This window comes from Entelurus aequoreus, linkage group LG13 (genome assembly GCF_033978785.1).
Source record: "Entelurus aequoreus isolate RoL-2023_Sb linkage group LG13, RoL_Eaeq_v1.1, whole genome shotgun sequence".
Taxonomy (NCBI): Eukaryota; Metazoa; Chordata; class Actinopteri; order Syngnathiformes; family Syngnathidae; genus Entelurus; species Entelurus aequoreus.
The window spans coordinates 44,567,972-44,587,977 of record NC_084743.1 but is presented as its reverse complement, the minus strand read 5'-3'; the positions used below and the strand labels follow the sequence as shown (position 1 = coordinate 44,587,977).

The window sequence follows — 20,006 nt, the reverse complement described above, 5'->3', positions numbered from 1 at the left end:
ACACTCAGTATGAAAACTGGCACACCCGTCTCTCAAATTATTTAAATGTTTAAGATAGCGGACCTCTTCTGCTTTGTTTAGTCAGAGATGCTCACCTAAGTTAGAGGGGGCCATAGTCCACCTGACAGTCTTGCGCTCGTTGCCGCACAGGCAGGAACTATACGGATCACCAGGAAGGGTGGTGAGGGTATAATCTGAGGAGGGAGCCGGAGTCACGCTGACCTAAAGACAAAGATAAATCACACACACCTGATATTAAAACCTTTATTGTCGAAATAATACAGTGGAAACTCCAAAGCGGGGCTGTACATTTAGGTGAAACACTAAAATTAATCAATTAGGTTTTTTTAAGCTCAAACTAGGGTAATCTCAAAACCTTTACCAACTGTACAGGCAATGTCTTAAGTAACATTTTAACGTTCATATTCGTCATACTTGTGTAAAAAAAAATTCACAGTGGTGTAAAACTGAAAAAGTAAATTGTTCAGCCGTTAAAGATGGCAGACAATCCGAAAAGAGTAAGGGTGAGATAACAGCAATACTGTCTCCCAATGACAGGAGGTCAGGGGTCCATAAGCTATAGCTTCCCTCTGCTGCTTTGCGGACAGATTTTGTTTTTTTCATATTTGTTATTATACTGTTTTGTCTCCATTAATATTGTTTAAGTAGTTTTTAATTTGATTAAAACAATCTTGATGGAGATTGATTACCGTAAATTCCGGACTATAAACCGCTACTTTTTTCTCCACGCTTTGAATCCTGTGGCTTAAAAAAACAGTGCTGCAAATTTATGGATTTTTATTCGCTGACAGCCATAATGCAAATAGTTTAAAATAAAACAAACAGGCAAAGACACTAGATCCGGGCTATTCAACTACATGAACAAGAGGGCTGCAGTTCTCAAGGGCCGCACATCAAAATGTGGATGTTTCTTCAGAAAGTGCTTCCGCAGGTTATATTCCTTTGAGACTGTGTAAACACATCAGCTTTCACACTGCACTGTCAAACTCATTATTCTGCCCTCATTACTCGTTTCCAGCATGTGCAGCTAAACAGATAGTTAACAGCATGAAGAAACAGAAGCTAAGTTTTGTTGATGATTGAAGTTTCTTCTTCTTAATAATTTTTCTTCCTGAGTTTTTTTTCTTTATACGTCTTCTTTTATTGGAGTTTCTAAAATTGAAAATATAAACATTACAAAAGTATAATAACCATTGTGAATTTACATAATAGCCATTGTGTATTTTACATAAATAAAATACAGGGTTTAGGAGTGTTAATACACACAGCAAACATTGCACACATGTGGCTCAAAAAAATTAAACCTAAGGTGTAGCTTTATCGCCCTCCACTGGTCAAATTCAGCTCTACATGTTTTGACCCAGTTTTAATCGCCAGAGTTAAACAGCCAACATCAACATGACCATGAATACAAAATACATCACAAAGTCAGCAATTTCAATACATTTATACTTTTTTGTCCAAACGCTGTTAAGTCATACTTTCGCAATTTATTTGGATTTTTTCAGGGTCGATAGTGCCATCTTCTACTACTCACACACTGCTGCTTCATTGTGACACATATGCTTCACTGTTTCCCCATGGGGGTGGCGGGAGTACTGCATACATGAGCAACCCTGTTTTGAATGGTTTCATCAAGCCTAATTGGGTGATGTTCGGCGGGCCAAATTAAAAGCTTTGGCGGGCTGAATGTGGCATGTGGCCCGCATGCTGCCAGTTGAATAGACTTGCACAAGAAGATGTGTTATTGTTTGTGCTATGGCGTCATCTTTTAGACAAGTTTTCTCACTGCAGGTGCTACACTGCTGCAAGTACCGTTCCATCTTTTAGATATCTATTGCGTTCCTACTATTATGGATTTTTCATCCATCACTCCAAGCAATGTTTATCATTTTACAATGCGACAAACAATTTTTACTTACTAAACCGACCTATGTGTGATGTCTGTAGGAGTTTTCGTGTATATTTGTATGTGCTATCGTAATGTAATGACACTCGCGTCGTTAGTATTAGCTAATATGATAACACGTTTACGAGTGTTTGAGTTAGTATTAACTTACAATGGCAGTCTTTTTGTATTTTAGTTTTGTAAATTCACCAAAACGTCACCGTGGACTTGCTGAATCTGTTTAGCTGATTGGAGAGCTAGCTTCCGCAGCTAGTGAGTTCATGAGATGACTTTTCTGCTTTGTTTGATCAGCAATTTTACTGTCGTGTTACAGACACCATTTGGTAACAAAATATGTCTGTCTAAATAACATTTCACAAAGTAAATATCTGTGGCTTGTAGTAATCTATGGGAAAAAAAATGTTCTCCCTAAAATTTAGTGGGTGCGGCTTATACTGTATACCGGTGCGCTCTATAGTCCAGAAAATACGGTATAAATTGTTGTGTTCGATATAAAATCAATAAAATTATCCAAATACAAAAAGTAACGATACTTCTGGTAACATCAGTATTAGATTGATACTAGCCTGATAATGTTTCAGTTCTCTTCCATTGTTATTTTTAAACATGTTTTTTTCCGGGTTTGTACCTACTGTTACATTGTTGATATGGTATTACCATTGTTATAGTGTTACAAACTCCAGGAATAAGGTATTAAACACAGAACGGCTTTCAATGAATTGAATGAGAGCCAACAGTTAAAAATATATATATTTAATAAGGGATAATCTACTATTTTGTTGATATCGTTACATTGACTTATATTGCTTTTTTGGATTATGGTTCAATTGTTCAGAAATAAGTTTGTTGATAACTGCCTAAAATAGCTTTTGTTTTGATCATAATTGTTAAATTAAAAGCAAAATCCCAAAATCAAGAAATGCACTGAAAACTTCCAAGTTGAATGTACTGTATCAGTATCGGTGTTGGTATTTACTTTGGCATCGAATCAATACCAAAATGTGCAGTATCGCCTAATCCAGGGGTGTCCAAACTTTTTCCACTGAGGGCCGCACACGGAAAAATTAAAGCCTGCGAGGGCCATTTTGATAGTTTTAATTTTCAAATCATAACAAAATATATGGATTTTGTTTTTTTTTCCCTTTAGGGCTCCCGGGGACCATAAAGGGTATTAGTCATTAAAATGTTGAAAACAAGTCAAATTATTTTAGTATTTTTTTAATTTAACGCTTACAGTAAATTTCTACAGTATATCAACTTAAGGTTGATATAAAATTTAAAAAACCAAAAAGGTTTTATGCCTTTTCGGTCAAGACAACTTTCTTTTTTATAATAAAACTGAAATATGCAGTATTTCCCCCACTGCTCAAAACATTCAGAAAGCAATGTTTGATGTGAAGTAATTAGAGCCTTAAAAACATCAATAATGCAAGACACCATTGATATTAATTAATTGTTATTTTTGAGTAATCACAGTGAAAAGATACATAAAATCCCATTAAATATATTTAGGATACAAAAGGTGCCCCACTCATGAAGTGATACATTTGTATTAGGTTTTTTTTACTTTCAACACTTAAGTTAGGAGATCAACTTCAGATATATCTGTCGATTTTACGTTTGAACTATTATTTTGTTTGTTTTATGCTCTTTTGTCAAAGAAAACGTTGATGTTTTTGTATGGCAACCACACAATATATGCAATATTTTCCACATAAAACATTTTAAAGTGAAATATTTTAAATAATTGGAGCCTTCAATAGGTCAATAATTCATTATAACATTGATTTTTTTTTTTTTTTAAGCAATGGCAAAAAAAGAAAAATAAAGATAGACAAAAGAAAAAAAACAGCCTGCATGGCAGCTTTGTGTGAACATTGCAACTTTTTCTAGTTAGATTTCACCTCATTCCACTTTTTGTAATGTTTATTTTTGCAATAGCATTTCCAGAATGTGTGGCGGGCCGGTAAACAATTAGCTGCGGGCCGCAAATGGCCCCCGGGCCGCACTTTGGACACCCCTGGCCTAATCCTAGTAGTTCCCCCTTTTGTAGTGGTATCATAAAACAAAAGCAAATCCAAAGAGGTGGAAATACTCCGCAAGTACATTTACTGTCTTAGGTCTTTGGGGGACTTTGGAGGATCTACTGCAGGGGTCCTCAAGTACAAATCTTGAAGGTCCACAAATGTTATTTTGAAACAGGCTGGGTCCGTTTATTATCGGTCAAACTTATATAGTAGCAGGAGGCAGGGGCGCCGAAAAGGGGGGGTAAAGGAGACGGATTCTAGGGGCCCATGATGGAAGGGGGCCCAGAGAGGCCCCTAATGATGATGAAATTATAATACAGGGGGCCCTGTAAAGATTCTTTTCATGGGGCCCAAAATCCCTAGCGGCGCCCCTGGCAGGAGGTAGGTAGTAGTTTAACATTTTCTTAAAATTAACAAAAATAAAATAAATATCCAATAAAATACATTAAAGATTTTCTTTGAAACAAAAATAAATAAGAACTGAAATAAAATAAATATTTCAGTACGTCTGGTAGCTGTGGCATCAGAGAGTGGGATTTGATTTATTTTAGCTGTCATTTCCTCCTTTTCTTTGCCTTCTAACATGGCACCCATCACTTCAGTCAAGCATTATTTAATTATTTCTGCACCAGAGAATGGCTTCTTGTGTTTACCCAAAACCCATGCCACTCTGAGTGAGCACTCTGTTGCTATTTGATGTTGTGTCATAGATTCAACAAAAATCTTGCTTGATGTTTCATATGACTTTTTCAGCCTCGTGATTTCTTTTTTTCTTAGCTCTGAATCATGAGGAAATGTCTCTTCAAATTCGCGGTGCTCTTTCAGATAGTGACGTTTCAGATTTTCACTTTTCACCAGAGCAACAGTACTGTTGCATATTAGACACATTGGTTTTGTACTTGCAGTAGGTAGGATGAAAACATATTGCTCTGTCCATTCTTCCTTGAAACGTCGGTTTTCCCTGTCCACCTTTCTTCTACCAGCCTGAGCCAACTTGGAGCATGCCAATGTGATTTGATTCACATTCAGTGACTGACAAGTGAACAGTTAGCGAAGTAGCGATACGAGACAACTGTATGCCTGCAGCGAAAGGTTCCCTGCATGTGGCATGAGCGCTGTATGACCCAGGTGGTAACAGCCTATCAGCGTGTCGTTGTGATAGATGACAACCCATACTCTGATTGGCTGATTCCGCAGCCAATCAGAGTGGCGTTCTCTTGCTCTCACTCCGTCTCTCTCTCTAGAGAGAGAGACCGAGTGAGTGAGACACGGAGAAGTGTAAACGAAACTGGAGATATTTGACTAAAAACAACAAAGAACGTTGACTTGCGCTAGCGATAATTCAAAGATGAATACAATTATTATATTTTTTTATAATAATTGTAATTATAAAAAAAAAAAAGAATTTTTTTTTTTTTTTACTATAATTCGTGCTGGGTCCAGACGGACACGTCGCTGGGTCCGGACATGGACCGCGGTCCGCCTGTTGAGGATCACTGATCTACTGTATAATAATACATACAGGGATGATGATAGATGGCATTTTGGAACAAAGCTGATCGTGTGAGTAAGCCAGAAGATCTAATTTTCGAGTAAACACTATGAGTTGGTCATTACCATGATGCATGTAGACAGAAAGTTGAAGGTTGTTGCTTTCAACTCAAAATGTTCCCCACGTTTGATAGAGTATGGAAGAGTGAGCTCAAGGAAGAAAGGCTGGAAGACTGTTAACTTTTGACGAGGAGCCAATCCGAAACCCTGAGAGGACAGGCAGAAAGCCTCAGTCTCCCATGTGGTGATGGTGTCTGGGGCAGTTATGGCCACATCCTGCATGCCAGAGTTTCTGAAACAACAAAGGAAAAGGTGATCAGTTATGCATCGAGGAGTAAAGGTGTGTTTAAACTTGGAGAAATTAAAACACATATATACCTGTTGGGTCACTTTTGTGTAGTTTGGTTGGTGTTTACACTTGTTTTTATGTCACAGAACCAAATAATGCTCACAGCTAAGCCAGGGTTTCTGCAGATATCAGCATTTTTAATGTAGTGCTTTTAATGCCTTTTAATGCAACGTAAATGGGAACGGATGTTTGCTTATTTCATTACAACACTTCCCCTTAAAGTTAAAACACCATCGACATAAATGAGCAACATCAAGCAGTGGAGACCTGGGTTTATTTACTATCAAGTTTGTATCTTTAGTTGTTGAAATTAAATTAAATTGACTGGCTAATTGTTTTGGTAGCAACCAAGCTAGCATGTCGCGACTCGCTGTGTAAATGTGATCACATCTGCGTAGAGCAGATGCGCAGAGGTTTGCTCTGGCATCTGACATATGCAATAACATATTACATTTCCTTTTGTATTATTTTCTCAAAATTATTGTTAATTTACTGTTAATATCCGTTCACTTTCTGTTGTAACATAGTTTTATTTATTCTTCTGTAATAAGCACTTCTACTGTTTGGATACTTTACATTAGTTTTGGTGGCGATACTACAAATGTGGGTATTGATCCCATAAGTAGTTACATGGGTAACAAATGGCCATACCAATGCTGATACTGATACTTAAAATTTTAAGATCATTGAATGGTCAAATTTTTGATCACAATTATAAAATCAGACAAAAACACAAGTTGGCAGTGTAACAATATCAATTACATTTTTGAATTATGACCTACAATCGGCTCTCATTCCAAAGCCCTTGGTTTTTGCCCTTAAAGCATTCCTGTGTCCAGGGACTTATTTCCAGAGATTGTAAACAATAACAAAAATGATTGTAAAAAAATAGCTATCTAACTGCTATGGTATTGACCTGATACTAAACTTGATATTGATACTGTCAATATTTGTGTAAATTAGCCCACCTTCTTTACATCTAAGAGCTCTAGCTTTGCGGTTAGCTTACCTTCCTACGGTGTCTAGTGTAGCATATTTAGCTATTCCTCGTCCTCCATTAAAGTTAAAGTTTAAGTACCCAGGATTGTCACACACACACTAGGTGTGGCAAAATCATTTCCTGCATTTGACCCATCACCCTTGATCACCACCTGGGAGGTGAGGGGAGCAGTGAGCAGCAGCGGTGGCCGCGCCCAGGAATCATTTTTGGTGATTCAACCCCCAATTCCAACCCTTGATGCTGAGGTAGTGGGTCCCATTTTTATAGTCTTTGGTATGACTCGGTCGGGGTTTGAACTCACAACCTACCGATCTCAGCGCGACACTCTAACCACAAGGCCACTGAGCAGGAATGATAGTTGTAAAAACAATAGTTTATATGCAGCCATTTCTGCAAAGATTACTGACTTAGAAGTGGCTTTCCATTGTGGAGAGACAGTCGCCAGCGAGGAAGCTACATTGCGTTGAAGATGCGGTTTTACATTTGTTTCTGTCAAATTTTGGAGACACTGCTACAATGTGTTACCAACTTGCATTACAACGATGTACAACAATTGTATTAAAAACTCTATCGTCTCTAAACTCTAGCTTGAAACACCACAAGAATCAAGTGTTTAGTAAACTTCAAGAAGTGTAGAGGGAGCCATGTTACAGCATAAAGTAAGCAACTATTACCAGGAAATTAAAAAGTAGATTAATTATAGCTTCGGGAGAGGATAATAAAACTTTTTTACACGATAGAGTATTTAGCATGTGCTTACTGTATGTAACAGTAAATGTTTGGGAACACACCCGTAGCTTTCAGTATATCTGTACCGTAAGAGACTCACCCAACTTCCACAAGGCTCCACAACATTGTCTCTGGAAAGAATGTGCGTATTGTCTGAATTGGAGGGGGACGGGATGAGAATCCTCCTGCCGACCCCACAGGACCAGAATCCATTTCCATGGCTACAGCCACTTTTGGCGCACTGTTATATCTCATAGCAATACCTGAAAATATTTCATCCAATCATTAAAAAACAACTGTAGATGGAACAGTGAGGCCTCACCATAGGGGGAGCGATGGTAGTCTCTTCCCCGGTAGCTCAGGCAAGAGGGCACTCGAATAAACAAGTTTGTAGCCATCTTCAGCCCATTATTCTGAAGCAACAAAACCCAGAAAATAGTTAAAATATTCAGCAGTAGGTTGAACATTATTATTGTGCAGAACTGTGAGAAAAATACCTGAAAAACGGTGTGAGGATCCTCAATGTCATGCCCAGGGTACGGAAAAAATGATCTTTTCGGTCTGACTTGTAAGCATTGCATTGGATCTTCAACTTGGTATGGAATATATGATGATTTTGTTACAGGCAACAAACTGAATATCTGAGAAAAAGGATACAGTATAAGTTTCAGGAAAACTGGATGTGTCAAGGCCTGGTTATTATTTTGACCAATACAGGAGGACATGTTGCATTTAAGGAAGGTTCTTGGAGATAAAAGGGTTGAAGGTGTTGCGGGGGCTATATCGAACATTATAAGATAACTGTACAGGCACTCCAGGATTTTGCGGCCTTTTTTGTGATTGCAGCCTAAAATGTCCGATTTCACGGCAGCATTTTTTTTTTATTGCGGGAAAAATGAAAAAAAAATTATACAGTGCCAGTATAATGGAAAAATACATTTTTATATGCTTAATTGTGTTTCATTTTATTCGTTAAACCAAATCCAATTATATTTCCAAGCCCTAAAAAATGTGAAAATATTATCTAAACATCCACAGAATGGCAAAATTTCAGATGGCCGTTTCGAATATTCCGCATTAAATGCCTTTGGAAATTTCTGTATGTTCGGGATCTGATGACGTCACGGTGGAAAGTGGTCTGTACTCTGCCCAAAGTCAGCAGATCAGTGATACTGGAAATAAGCAAAAATTGGAAAGAGATGTGCTGTTTTATCATTCACAAGCTCTATGTAAGACAATAACTTTCTTGTTATATGCATTCTGAATCGTAATAAACATTAACACAAGTCATCCACCAATGGAGTCAACGGGGAGCTCCTCCATTCCGCCCACAAAGCCCTCTAAATATGCACCGAAAACTGGCAACAATGTTCCATTTACATCTTGTGACCTGAATATTAACCAAGTATTAGCAACATTAGCCTCAGATTTGGAGATGCTGATCCTCATTCCAGCCGCTGAACACTCGGCTGCGAACCGATCCAGTGAGAGCTGAAGGTCACGAACCGAAGGTGCCATCAGGACCACATCATCTGCAAACAGCAGTGACGCAACCTTTAGCCCCCCGAGACGTATACCCTCTCCGCCATGGCCACGACTCCGCCTAGAAATCCTGTCCATGAAAATCACAAACAGGATAGGTGACAGAGCGCAGTCCTGGCGGAGACCAACCCCCACTGGAAACGGATCCGACTTACATCCAAGCACCCGGACACAACTCTCGCTTTGGTTGTACAGAGATTGAATGGCCCTCAGCAGGGTTCCCCTCACTCCGTACTCCCTCAGCCTTTTTGAAAAGGGGAACCACCACCCCAGTCTGCCACTCCCTCGGCACTGTCCCAGACTTCCACGCAATGTTGAAAAGGCGTATCAACCAAGACAGCCCATCAACACCCAGAGCCTTCAGCATTTCTGGACGGATCTCGTCAACCCCCGGAGCTTTGCCACCGTGGAGTTGTCTAACTATCTCAGTGACTTCACTCCGAGAGATCGACGTCGATCCCCCATCATCCTCAGGCCCTGCTCCTATCAGGGAGGGTGTGTCTGATGTATTTGGGTTCAGGAGTTCCTCAAAGTGCTATTTCCAACGCCCTACGACTTCCTCACTTGAAGTCAGCAAAGTCCCATCCTTGCCGTACACAGCTTGGATGGTTCCCTGCTTCCCCCTCCTGAGGTGTCGTATGGTCTTCCAGAACAGCTTTGGTGCCGCCCGATAGTCCTTCTCCATGGATTCCCCGAACTGCTCCCACACCCTCTGCTTAGCCTCGTCCACAGCCACGGCCGCTGCCCTTCGGGCCCGTCGGTACCTTGCAACTGCCTCCGGAGTCCCCCGGGATAACATACCCCGGTAGGACTCCTTCTTCAGTCGGACGGCTTCCCTGACCACCACTGTCCACCAGGGTGTTCGAGGGTTACCGCCCCTTGAGGCACCTAAGACCTTCTGGCCACAGCTCGCAGCTGCAGCTTTAGCAATAGAGGCTTTGAACATTGCCCATTCCTGTTCAATGTCCCCAACCTCCACAGGGATGGCAGAGAAGTCCCGCCGGAGGTGAGAGTTGAAGTCCTTCCGGACAGAGGACTCCTCCAAACGTTCCCAGTTCACCCGCACTACACGTTTGGGTTTGCCAGGTCTGTCCAGAGGTCTCCCCCGCCATCTAACCTAACTCACCACCAGATGGTGATCAGTTGACAGTTCCGCCCCTCTCTTCACCCGAGTGTCCAAAACATACGGCCTCAGATCAGCTGATACAATTACAAAATCGATCATTGATCTTTGGCCTAGGGTGCTCTGGTACCAGGTACACCTATGAGCATCCTTATGCTTGAACATGGTGTTTGTTATCGCAAGTCCGTGACTAGCACAGAAGTCCAATAACAATCCACCACTCAGGTTCAGATCAGGGAGACCGTTCCTCCCAATCACGCCAGTCCAAGTATCACTGTCATTGCCCACGTGCGCGTTGAAGTCCCCCAGCAAGACTATGGAATCCCCTGCTGGCGCCCCATACAGGACCAAATGCAAGGTATCCAAGAAGGCCGAATACTCTGAACTCTTGTTTGGTGCGTACGCACAAACAACAGTCAGAGTTTCCCCCCCTCCAACCCTAAGGCGAAGGGAGGCGACCCTCTTGTCCACCGGGGTGAACTCCAACGTACAGGCACTCAGCCGGGGACTCGTGAGTATCCCCACACCCGCCTGTGCCCTCACACCCTGAGCAACTCCAGAAGTGAACAAGGTCCATCCCTTGTCCAGGAGTGTGGTTTCAGAGCCCTTGCTATGCGTAGAGGTAAGCTCCACCAGATCCAACTGGTAGCGCTCCACCTCCCGCACCAGCTCAGGCTCCTTCCCCACCAGCGTAGAGACGTTCCACGTCCCGAAAGTCAGCCTCTGCTGCCTCAAATTGGTCCGTCGAGAGCCTCCACTTTCACTGCCATCCACTTGGCAGCGCACCCGACCCCACTGGTTCAGACCGCGGGTGGTGGGCCCACGTGGCGGAGAAGATGGTGTGTCCACGTAGCTTCTTCGGGCTTTGCCCGGCCGGGCTCCATGGCTAGCCCGGCCACCAGGCGCTCGCTGACGAGCCCTACCTCCGGGCCTAGCTCCGGAGGAGGGCCCCGGGCTTCCTCCGGGCCGGGTAACGCATCCTCTTTTATTTTGTTTCATGGGGGGTATCGTAACCCTGATGGGGGGGGGGGGGGCATTCGGGTGCTACACCTTGCCCAAGGGTGACCCGGAACTATGTAAGGCAGGGGCGTTCAACTCCCTGAGGCTTAATACAAGCCCACATACCTTATCTGAGGCCATGGTTCTCAGCAGGAAACCGATGGTTTGTACAGTCCGGGTAGGGGACGAGACTCTGTCCCAGGTGGAGGAGTTTAAGTATCTTGGGGTCTTGTTCACGAGTGAGGGAAAGATGGAGAAGGAAATCAGCCGGAGAATCGGAGCGGCTGGGGCAGTATTGCAGTCTCTCTGCCGCAATGTTGTGACGAAACGAGAGCTGAGCCAGAAGGCAAAGCTCTCGGTCTACCGAGCTATCTACATTCCTACTCTCACCTATGGTCATGAAGTGTGGGTAATGACCGAAAGAATAAGATCGCGGATACAAGCGGCCGAAATGAGTTTCCTCAGAAGGGTGGCTGGCATCTCCCTTAGAGATAGGGTGAGAAGTGCAGTCACCCGAGAGAGACTCGGAGTAGAGCCGCTGCTCCTTTGCTTGGAAAGGAGCCAGCTTAGGTGGTTCGGGCATCTCGTGCGGATGCCTCACGAGCGTCTCCCTAGGGAGGTCCTCGTTGCATGTCCCACTGGGAGGAGACCCCGCGGCAGGCCAAGGACCAGATGGGGGGGATTATATCTCCTCTCTGGCCTGGGAACGCTTCGGGATTCCCCAGGAGGACGTCGCAAATGTTGCTCTGGAGAGGGAAGTCTGGGGGTCTCTGCTGGAGCTGTTGTCCCCGCGACCCGATTCCGGATAAGCGGTTGAAGATGGATGGATGGATAGCAACATTATAAGCGTAATGCCAACAAACTTTTTTTTAGCAGTGTATTGTGTTGTGTTTTTAGTGTTTTCCTGCCTTCTCCTTGTCTGCACCAGTGTTTTTTAGCGATTCGTCCTCGGCGAGGGGCGGACCTGGTGGCGCACCTGCTTGCAATTAGCTCACCAGTATTTAGGCTCGTCACTCACTGCTTGACCTTGCTGGTTAATGTTTCCTGAACCCCGCATGTGCCTGATTCGCATCATCTGTCTTGGTACGTGCCTTTTTTTAGTCCTGTTTATCTTGACCTCGTTGTGTTTGTTTCCAAGCCACCTTGATTTAAAGAAGACTTTTGTTGTGCTTTGTGCGCCCTGGCTTTTTCCCCGCCGACAACAGAGGAACCTGTTTTGTTAGTTTCATGGTGTGCACTTCTGCCCCATCGCCTTTTGTTACCCCCTTTTGGACTTATTAAATTTTTTCCCTTTTTGTATTCAACCTAGCCTCCCTTGACATCTCGCAACAGTATTGATCACAGAGAGGTAACTAGCTTGTGCTGCTGTATTACCATTATTAGCCGGTCGACCTGCTGCTGCTGCATCGGTCAAAGTTAATTCTAGATTAGAAATTATGCCTTTCACCTGGATACTAGAAGGATGTAGCCCTAAACCCAGAAGTGGTCAACTTTGACATCCAACTTATACCCGGAGATGGCGAGAAAGACACACAAAAAAAAATGCTTCACGAGGATTATGTATATTATATGATTATATTTCTTCATCCAAAAGGGAAGCTATGAAAATCCCATCTGTCAGCATCCCAGTGAGAGCAGACAATGTACAGGAGGTGTTTTATTATGTTTGCAGTTTGTTAATCTTGTTCAGCAGTTAGCAATGTTGACATGTACACAATGTTTGCAAAACATGTTCACCAGCAGTGTGTGCTGGTGTGTGTGTGTACTGCTTGAAGGGGAAAAGAAGAGACGGAACTTCCGGTTTTGTTGTAGCGGTAAAACTTTTCATTCTGTGTTCATCAGTCAAATAGGTGGGATTTAGTGTTAATTTTTAATCCATCAGAAGATGAAATGAATAATATCAAAATCATATTACAGAATGTTAATAATGTAATTTACTCATTTTCCTCAACTGACATTTTGCCGCTTTTCCACGACACCCGCACACGCTCTTCCTAACTCCCTCCCTTGCTCGCCCGCCTGCTCGCTCCCGCCCCCGTTGTAAACAGTCCGGGCGGGGAAGATGAGCGGTCCAGTAGCTTCCAAAGCACTCCGCCGAAGGAGCGAGCGACAATACAAAAGTGTGGTGCACTGGACCCCAGTGCTGATACTCCGACAGAGAGTCGCTGGGCGAATCAGACGTGTAAGACGTTAGTGGTGAAGTTAGCCCATTCGGGGCTAATTGTGCTACCGTAACTGTAAACTCCACGGCGAGCCCCCCCCCCCCCCCCCCCCCGTTGACTCCAGACAGAGACGATTTTTGATGCAATATTTCTTTGTTGAGCACAGGGGCACCCCGACGTGTCTTATTTAATTTAATTTAATTTTTATTTATCTCCATTGACATGCATCTTTGATCGATAGACAATTATACCTCAATTATTCAATTATACATTTACACACCAATGCCTGAGAAGGAGCAGGATGAAGAAAAATATTATATTTTTCTGCCCCCTTCAACATAATACGTAGTCTTACTTAATGATATATAAACCAACAATTACATCCAAATATAACGAAAACAAACAAAAAAACACAAAAAAACACAAGAAGTCCAAAACTTCATGATGTACAAACCGAACAAAAAAAACAAAAGAAGTAATATACACCTCACGGGATGATACAAAACAAATACAAAACCAGGCAAAAAAACAAGTAAAATAATAAATATAAAGCAAAATGTAAACACTTATGGCTGTCCATATGATTTTATTGTTCTGTCTTTATATATTTTTTCAATTGGAATATATTTTTACAATCTTTTATCTCATTGTAAAGAGAATTCCACAGTTTAACCCCCACCACTGATATGCACATTTGTTTTAAAGTTGTCCTTGAATACTGATGTTGGAAATGACCCTTTCTTCTATGCTCTTCATTCTCAGAAGTGATGACAAACATTTTTTGTAAATTTGCTGGTAATGTTTTACTTTTAGCCTTAAACATGACACATAATGTCTGTAACTTTACTAGCTCCTGTAATTTCAATAAACCCGAATTAATAAATAATATGTTAGTGTGTTCTAAGTAATCTACTTTATGAATAATCCTTATAGCTCTTTTCTGTAGTTGATACAGAGAAAGTTGCGGTGCACAAGCATTACAATTTGAAACGTCATTATACAACTAGACATGCTGAGGAGTATGCAAAATACCAGGGAGATGAGAGAGTGAACCGGGTTGCAAATTTTAAAACCAGTCTACTGAGGCAACAAGATTTCGTCAAGAAAGCAAGCAAAAAGAGCGATGCAGCAGTCAAAGCTAGCTACATGGTGAGTGAGATGGTTGCTAGGGTGGGAAAGCCATTCAAAGAAGGTGAATTAATTAAAAAGTGCATGTTAGATTTTTTTTAAGAAATCTTTTCTTGCGGCCCAGCCTCACCCAGTTTCTGCATCCAGTGGCCCCCAGGTAAATTGAGTTTGAGACCCCTGCTTTAGTATATCAGTATGTGGAATTAAATTATGGAACGGATTAACCAAAGAAATCAAACAAAGCACCAATATGATTCAGTTTAAGAGAATGTTCAAACTACAAGTGTTCACAAAGTACACAGGACAAGAATTATGATGAACATTTTGAACTTTTTTTTTTCTTTCCTTTTTTTATTGAGACAAAGATTATTTATGTATTTAATATTTGTTTTCTTACTATGGTATATTATTTATTTGTTTACTGTTCTGTGACAGAGAACAAGGAAATTGGATAAAATTGTTATGGTATGAAAACGGGTAGGATTAAATAAGCTCTGCTTCTTCCTACTCCTTTTCGGACGTGCTGTAATGAAACAACTGGAATTGTGTGATGCATTACGTGATGCACGTTCGAAATAAACTGAACTGAACAGATGCCAATCCTTCTCATTTAGCAGGGGATAGGCATGAGGTTGGACTAAGTTGGACTGGACTGTCTTCACCAATTGTTTGTGAGCACTCTGCCTCCATGGATTAAGTCTATAATGATGCACGACAATGCCAACATCTACAAACTACTTTGTCCCTAAAATGTGGTTATTTTGTGATTTTTTTTCTGCGTGATGAATGTACTTACCTTGTCTGCATCTAAGGTCTTTCCGGGCTCTTTAATGAGGACACTCTGGTCAACAGCGCTCACCCCACAAAGAGAGTTTGGCTCGGCTTTCACTTGCAAGGTGGTTTGTTCTCCTGGGACAGCTGAAGATGGACGAAACTCCACTGAGACCTGGCACACAATAAAGCTTTACAATATGGACGCAAAAAGTACTACAAGAGGACATGAAAATTAATTAACCTTACTTTGTCACTGAAGCATTTCTCAGTAGTGAACTCAGCACTGTGAGCAATCACAGTAGCACTAGGAAGCACAGCATATGCAACAACCTGGACATCTGGTGCCATCGCTGGAGAAATGTGCAACTGGAACATCATCTCACCCTGAGTCACTGGAACATCAAAAGTGATTAGGATTATCCGAAGGCTTACCTTGACTCTCAATTCATGCCAGTCATTGCCCACCTGATTTATCTTTAATAGCAATCCGTTTGGCTCCTTGAAGGACAATAGCTCCTCTGGATAAGACCTGGATTGAGAGGATGACTGCTCTGTAAGTATGCCTTTCAAAATATTGTTATATGGGGGGGGGATGAGTTAATTATTAATTATTTCAAACAATTTGAAAAATTCCAACAAAAATTTCGTAGGTGACATGCTGTAAATTGAGGGTGTGCCTGCAGTATGTTAACTGCAGGTGTGTCCAAACTTTTTACAGAAAAATGTAAAGATGCTGGATCCGTTCTGATACATTTTGTGAATTAAAGATGCTAAAACCACACAATGTAGGTAATTATATGCTAAACTATCTCTACAAAACATAATAGCTTTATGTTATAAGTGACAAGGCAATTAAAAAAAATAGAGCTGTGGCCTGAAAATGGCCTCCTCGCCACACTTTGGAGACCCCTGGTCTACCATTTTTTTTGGACATTTTTGTATGTTCTGTATCTTGTAGGCTGTTAGTGACACTAAGCTTAGCGACACTCAGACTGCTGGATCAATTTCACATTATAAAAGGACATAACTTTTCTTCTCAGTTTCTATACAGAGTTTTAAACCCAACATTGTTATACTGTATACGAAATCAAGTCATTGTGTGAAATTTGCAGGTTAACCTGGCCAAATTAACTACATTAATTAGGTCATGATGAGATGTGTATAGTATCAATATTTGACACTATAAACCTACTTCATCCTGATTACATTATTGATAGTTGTGTTGTTTAATAAGGTATATACTAAGGTTGCCCCGCTACCAATAATGTGGTAGCGGTACCAAAATGTATATCGATACTTTTTCAAATAAAGGGAACTACGGAAGTGTCAATTTTGGCTTTATTTTAACAGAAAATTTTACAATACAATAAACATATGTTTCCTATTGCACTCAAAGAACAATTTTAGAAGGCTAAAATATTAATTAAAGGGCATTAAACACCTTGTGTTTTTCTTGTTGCACTCAAAGAACAATTTACAATTTTCCATATTACATATAGTCTGCCATAATCAGAGATTAGATTAGAATATAATAAAAAAGATTTATTAACATTATATTAAATGTTTCATGATTTATGGTTGCCAATCCTGGTATGTGCTTTAAGAAAAATACAATTATTAATAAGTACTAAAAACAAAACTATGGATAAATGTACCCAGATAAGCCATGTTGCAGGTAAAACACAAATTTGTTAAAGATAAAACACAAATTGTAGCAATTTGTTACCAAATTCAATAATTTTACTTGCACTAGTTGACGTTAGATGGGCGGTCCTAACTTTGCTGATAATTTTCAACCCATATTCAGTTGAATATGCTACAAAGACAACATATTTGATGTTCAAACTGATAAACCTTTTTTTTTTGTTGCAAATAATCATTAACTTTAGAATTTGATGCCAGCAACACGTGACAAAAAAGTTGGGAAAGGTGGCAATAAATACTGATAAAGTTGAGGAATGCTCATCAAACACTTATTTGGAACATCCCACAGGTGAACAGGCAAATTGGGAACAGGTGAGTGCCATGATTGGGTATAAAAGTAGATTCCATGAAATGCTCAGTCATTCACAAACAAGGATGGGGCGAGGGTCACCACTTTGTCAACAAATGCATGAGCAAATTGTTGAACAGTTTAAGAAAAACCTTTCTCAATCAGCTATTGCAAGGAATTTAGGGATTTCACCATCTACGGTCCGTAATATCATCAAAGGGTTCAGAGAATATGGAGAAATCACTGCACGTAAGCAGCTAAGCCTGTGACCTTCGATCCCTCAGGCTGTACTGCATCAACAAGCGACATCAGTGTGTAAAGGATATCACCACATGGGCTCAGGAACACTTCAGAAACCCACTGTCAGTAACTACAGTTGGTCGCTACATCTGTAAGCGCAAGTTAAAACTCTCCTATGCAAGGCGAAAACCGTTTATCAACAACACCCAGAAACGCAGTTGGCTTCGCTGGGCCTGAGCTCATCTAAGATGGACTGATACAAAGTGGAAAAGTGTTCTGTGGTCTGACGAGTCCACATTTCAAATTGTTTTTGGAAACTGTGGACGGCGTGTCCTCCGGACCAAAGAGGAAAAGAACCATCCGGATTGTTCTAGGCGCAAAGTTGAAAAGCCAGCATCTGTGATGGTATGGGGGTGTATTAGTGCCCAAGACATGGGTAACTTACACATCTGTGAAGGCGCCATTAATGCTGAAAGGTACATACAGGTTTTGGAGCAACATATGTTGCCGTCCAAGCAACGTTACCATGGACGCCCCTGCTTATTTCAGCAAGACAATGCCAAGCCATGTGTTACATCAACGTGGCTTCATAGTAAAAGAGTGCGGGTACTAGACTGGCCTGCCTGTAGTCCAGACCTGTCTCCCATTGAAAATGTGTGGCGCATTATGAAGCCTAAAATACCACAACGGAGACCCCCGGACTGTTGAACAACTTAAGCTGTACATCAATCAAGAATGGGAAAGATTTCCACCTGAGAAGCTTAAAAAATGTGTCTCCTCAGTTCCCAAACGTTTACTGAGTGTTGTTAAAAGGAAAGGCCATGTAACACAGTGGTGAACATGCCCTTTCCCCAACTACTTTGGCACGTGTTGCAGCCATGAAATTCTAAGTTAATTATTATTTGCAAAAAATAAATAAAGTTTATGAGTTTGAACATCAAATATCTTGTCTCTGTAGTGCATTCAATTGAATATGGGTTGAAAAGTATTTGCAAATCATTGTATTCCGTTTATATTTACATCTAACACAATTTCCCAAGTCATATGGAAACGGGGTTTGTACATGTGCACAACAGGGGAGCTGGTTAACTTATGAGTGTACAGTGTGTGTGCTTGCGAGAATGTCAACGTGTTGGCTGAGTGACGTCAGTGAGTGAGTGGGTGAGTACAGAGAGAGAGGAGCGCACGCACTGAGCTGTAAAGTGATGAATAGGTCCGGTCGTGTCCTGCAAAACTTATATTAAAGCAACCAGATCGTCACAAATGGGTGGCCTTGAATTCTGACCAGAAAGCGGATCTTAGCAGACCCATTGCGGGGTAAAGTGAACGTCTGCCCTGCGCTCCTCTACTACAGTCTGCACCGGAGCTGAACAGCAGGACAGGTTCAACAACTACATTATTACCTGTCACTCTTTACAGCTCCTTGTGCATATCTGAATGCTTATTATTTAAATGATTACCTAAGTTTGAAGCAAAGGTGATAATACTAATTGCCACTTTGGCGAGGCTTGTTTTAAAGCAACACTTGAAGCGCGGCGCTTCCTTGTTTAAAGCGTCACCTTTACCGTTAGTTTTGAAGCCCCAAATACCTCCATATTGCGCTTCACACACCCTCTTTATTAACCAGTAGAATTGTTGTTTTTTGTCATTCTTCCTCTCTAAGATGTTATTGCTTGTATGCACTTTGTGTGTGGATTTTGACACACAACGTCATGTGCCTCGGCTCTGTAGTCACCGCCGCACAGCGGTACTTAGATGAAAGAACGGTTGCGGTACTTTTCAAAGGCAGTATAGTACCCATTTCAATCAATTAGTATCGTGGTACTTCATTAGTACCGGTATACCGAACAACCCTAGTATATACTATGTGTTATCAAGTAAACATTCATTTATCACTGTTAATGGGGCTGACAGTGGTAAATAATTGTTTTCACAAAGTAAGAATTATTTATATATTGGATATTTTCATAGAGCATAAAAAATACTATTTACGGCTTTCTATAAATGTTTTTTTTAACCTTATAAGAGCCTTTTAGACATGAAATTACACCCACATAGCCAATTTACACTCATTTAATCCAACATAGTAATGAGTCAATCAATGGAAATCATTCTGAACAGTGCGCTCTGATTGGTTTGGTCTCATCTGGTAGTCAATAATACTGTAGGACAGGTGGAAAAAATGATCGATTAACCGATTGCATCACAATTAGAATGTGGACGATTCATGAATCGATAGACAAATATCCAGATATCAACTAATCACGTATAATAAAGTAATACAGATGGTTCTAAAATGCAGTATTATTGCTAATGTTCTCTAAATGGGTATTATTGCTAATGTTCTCTAAATGTCAGTTCTGGGCTTGGTTTTGATTAACCACGGGAGAAGCATTAGCTAACAATGTTGTGAGTTAACTGGGTAAGCACAGACGAGAGGACAAACGATGCTAGCTACG

The 20,006-nt window shown here is 41.1% G+C and overlaps 1 protein-coding gene across 1 annotated transcript in view; it reads right to left on the bottom strand.

The window, feature by feature from the left end:
• LOC133663433 (alpha-2-macroglobulin-like) overlaps nt 1-20,006 on the bottom strand; it is a 113,580-nt gene that overhangs the window by 29,002 nt on the left and 64,572 nt on the right. Inside the window, exons 14-21 of the mRNA XM_062067890.1 lie at nt 15,780-15,843; nt 15,561-15,706; nt 15,337-15,486; nt 8,084-8,227; nt 7,909-7,999; nt 7,687-7,849; nt 5,575-5,800; nt 96-222 (exon numbers count right to left, since the gene is read on the bottom strand). Coding sequence (XP_061923874.1) covers nt 96-222; nt 5,575-5,800; nt 7,687-7,849; nt 7,909-7,999; nt 8,084-8,227; nt 15,337-15,486; nt 15,561-15,706; nt 15,780-15,843 — 1,111 coding nt within the window. The remainder of the gene's footprint in view (nt 1-95; nt 223-5,574; nt 5,801-7,686; nt 7,850-7,908; nt 8,000-8,083; nt 8,228-15,336; nt 15,487-15,560; nt 15,707-15,779; nt 15,844-20,006) is intronic.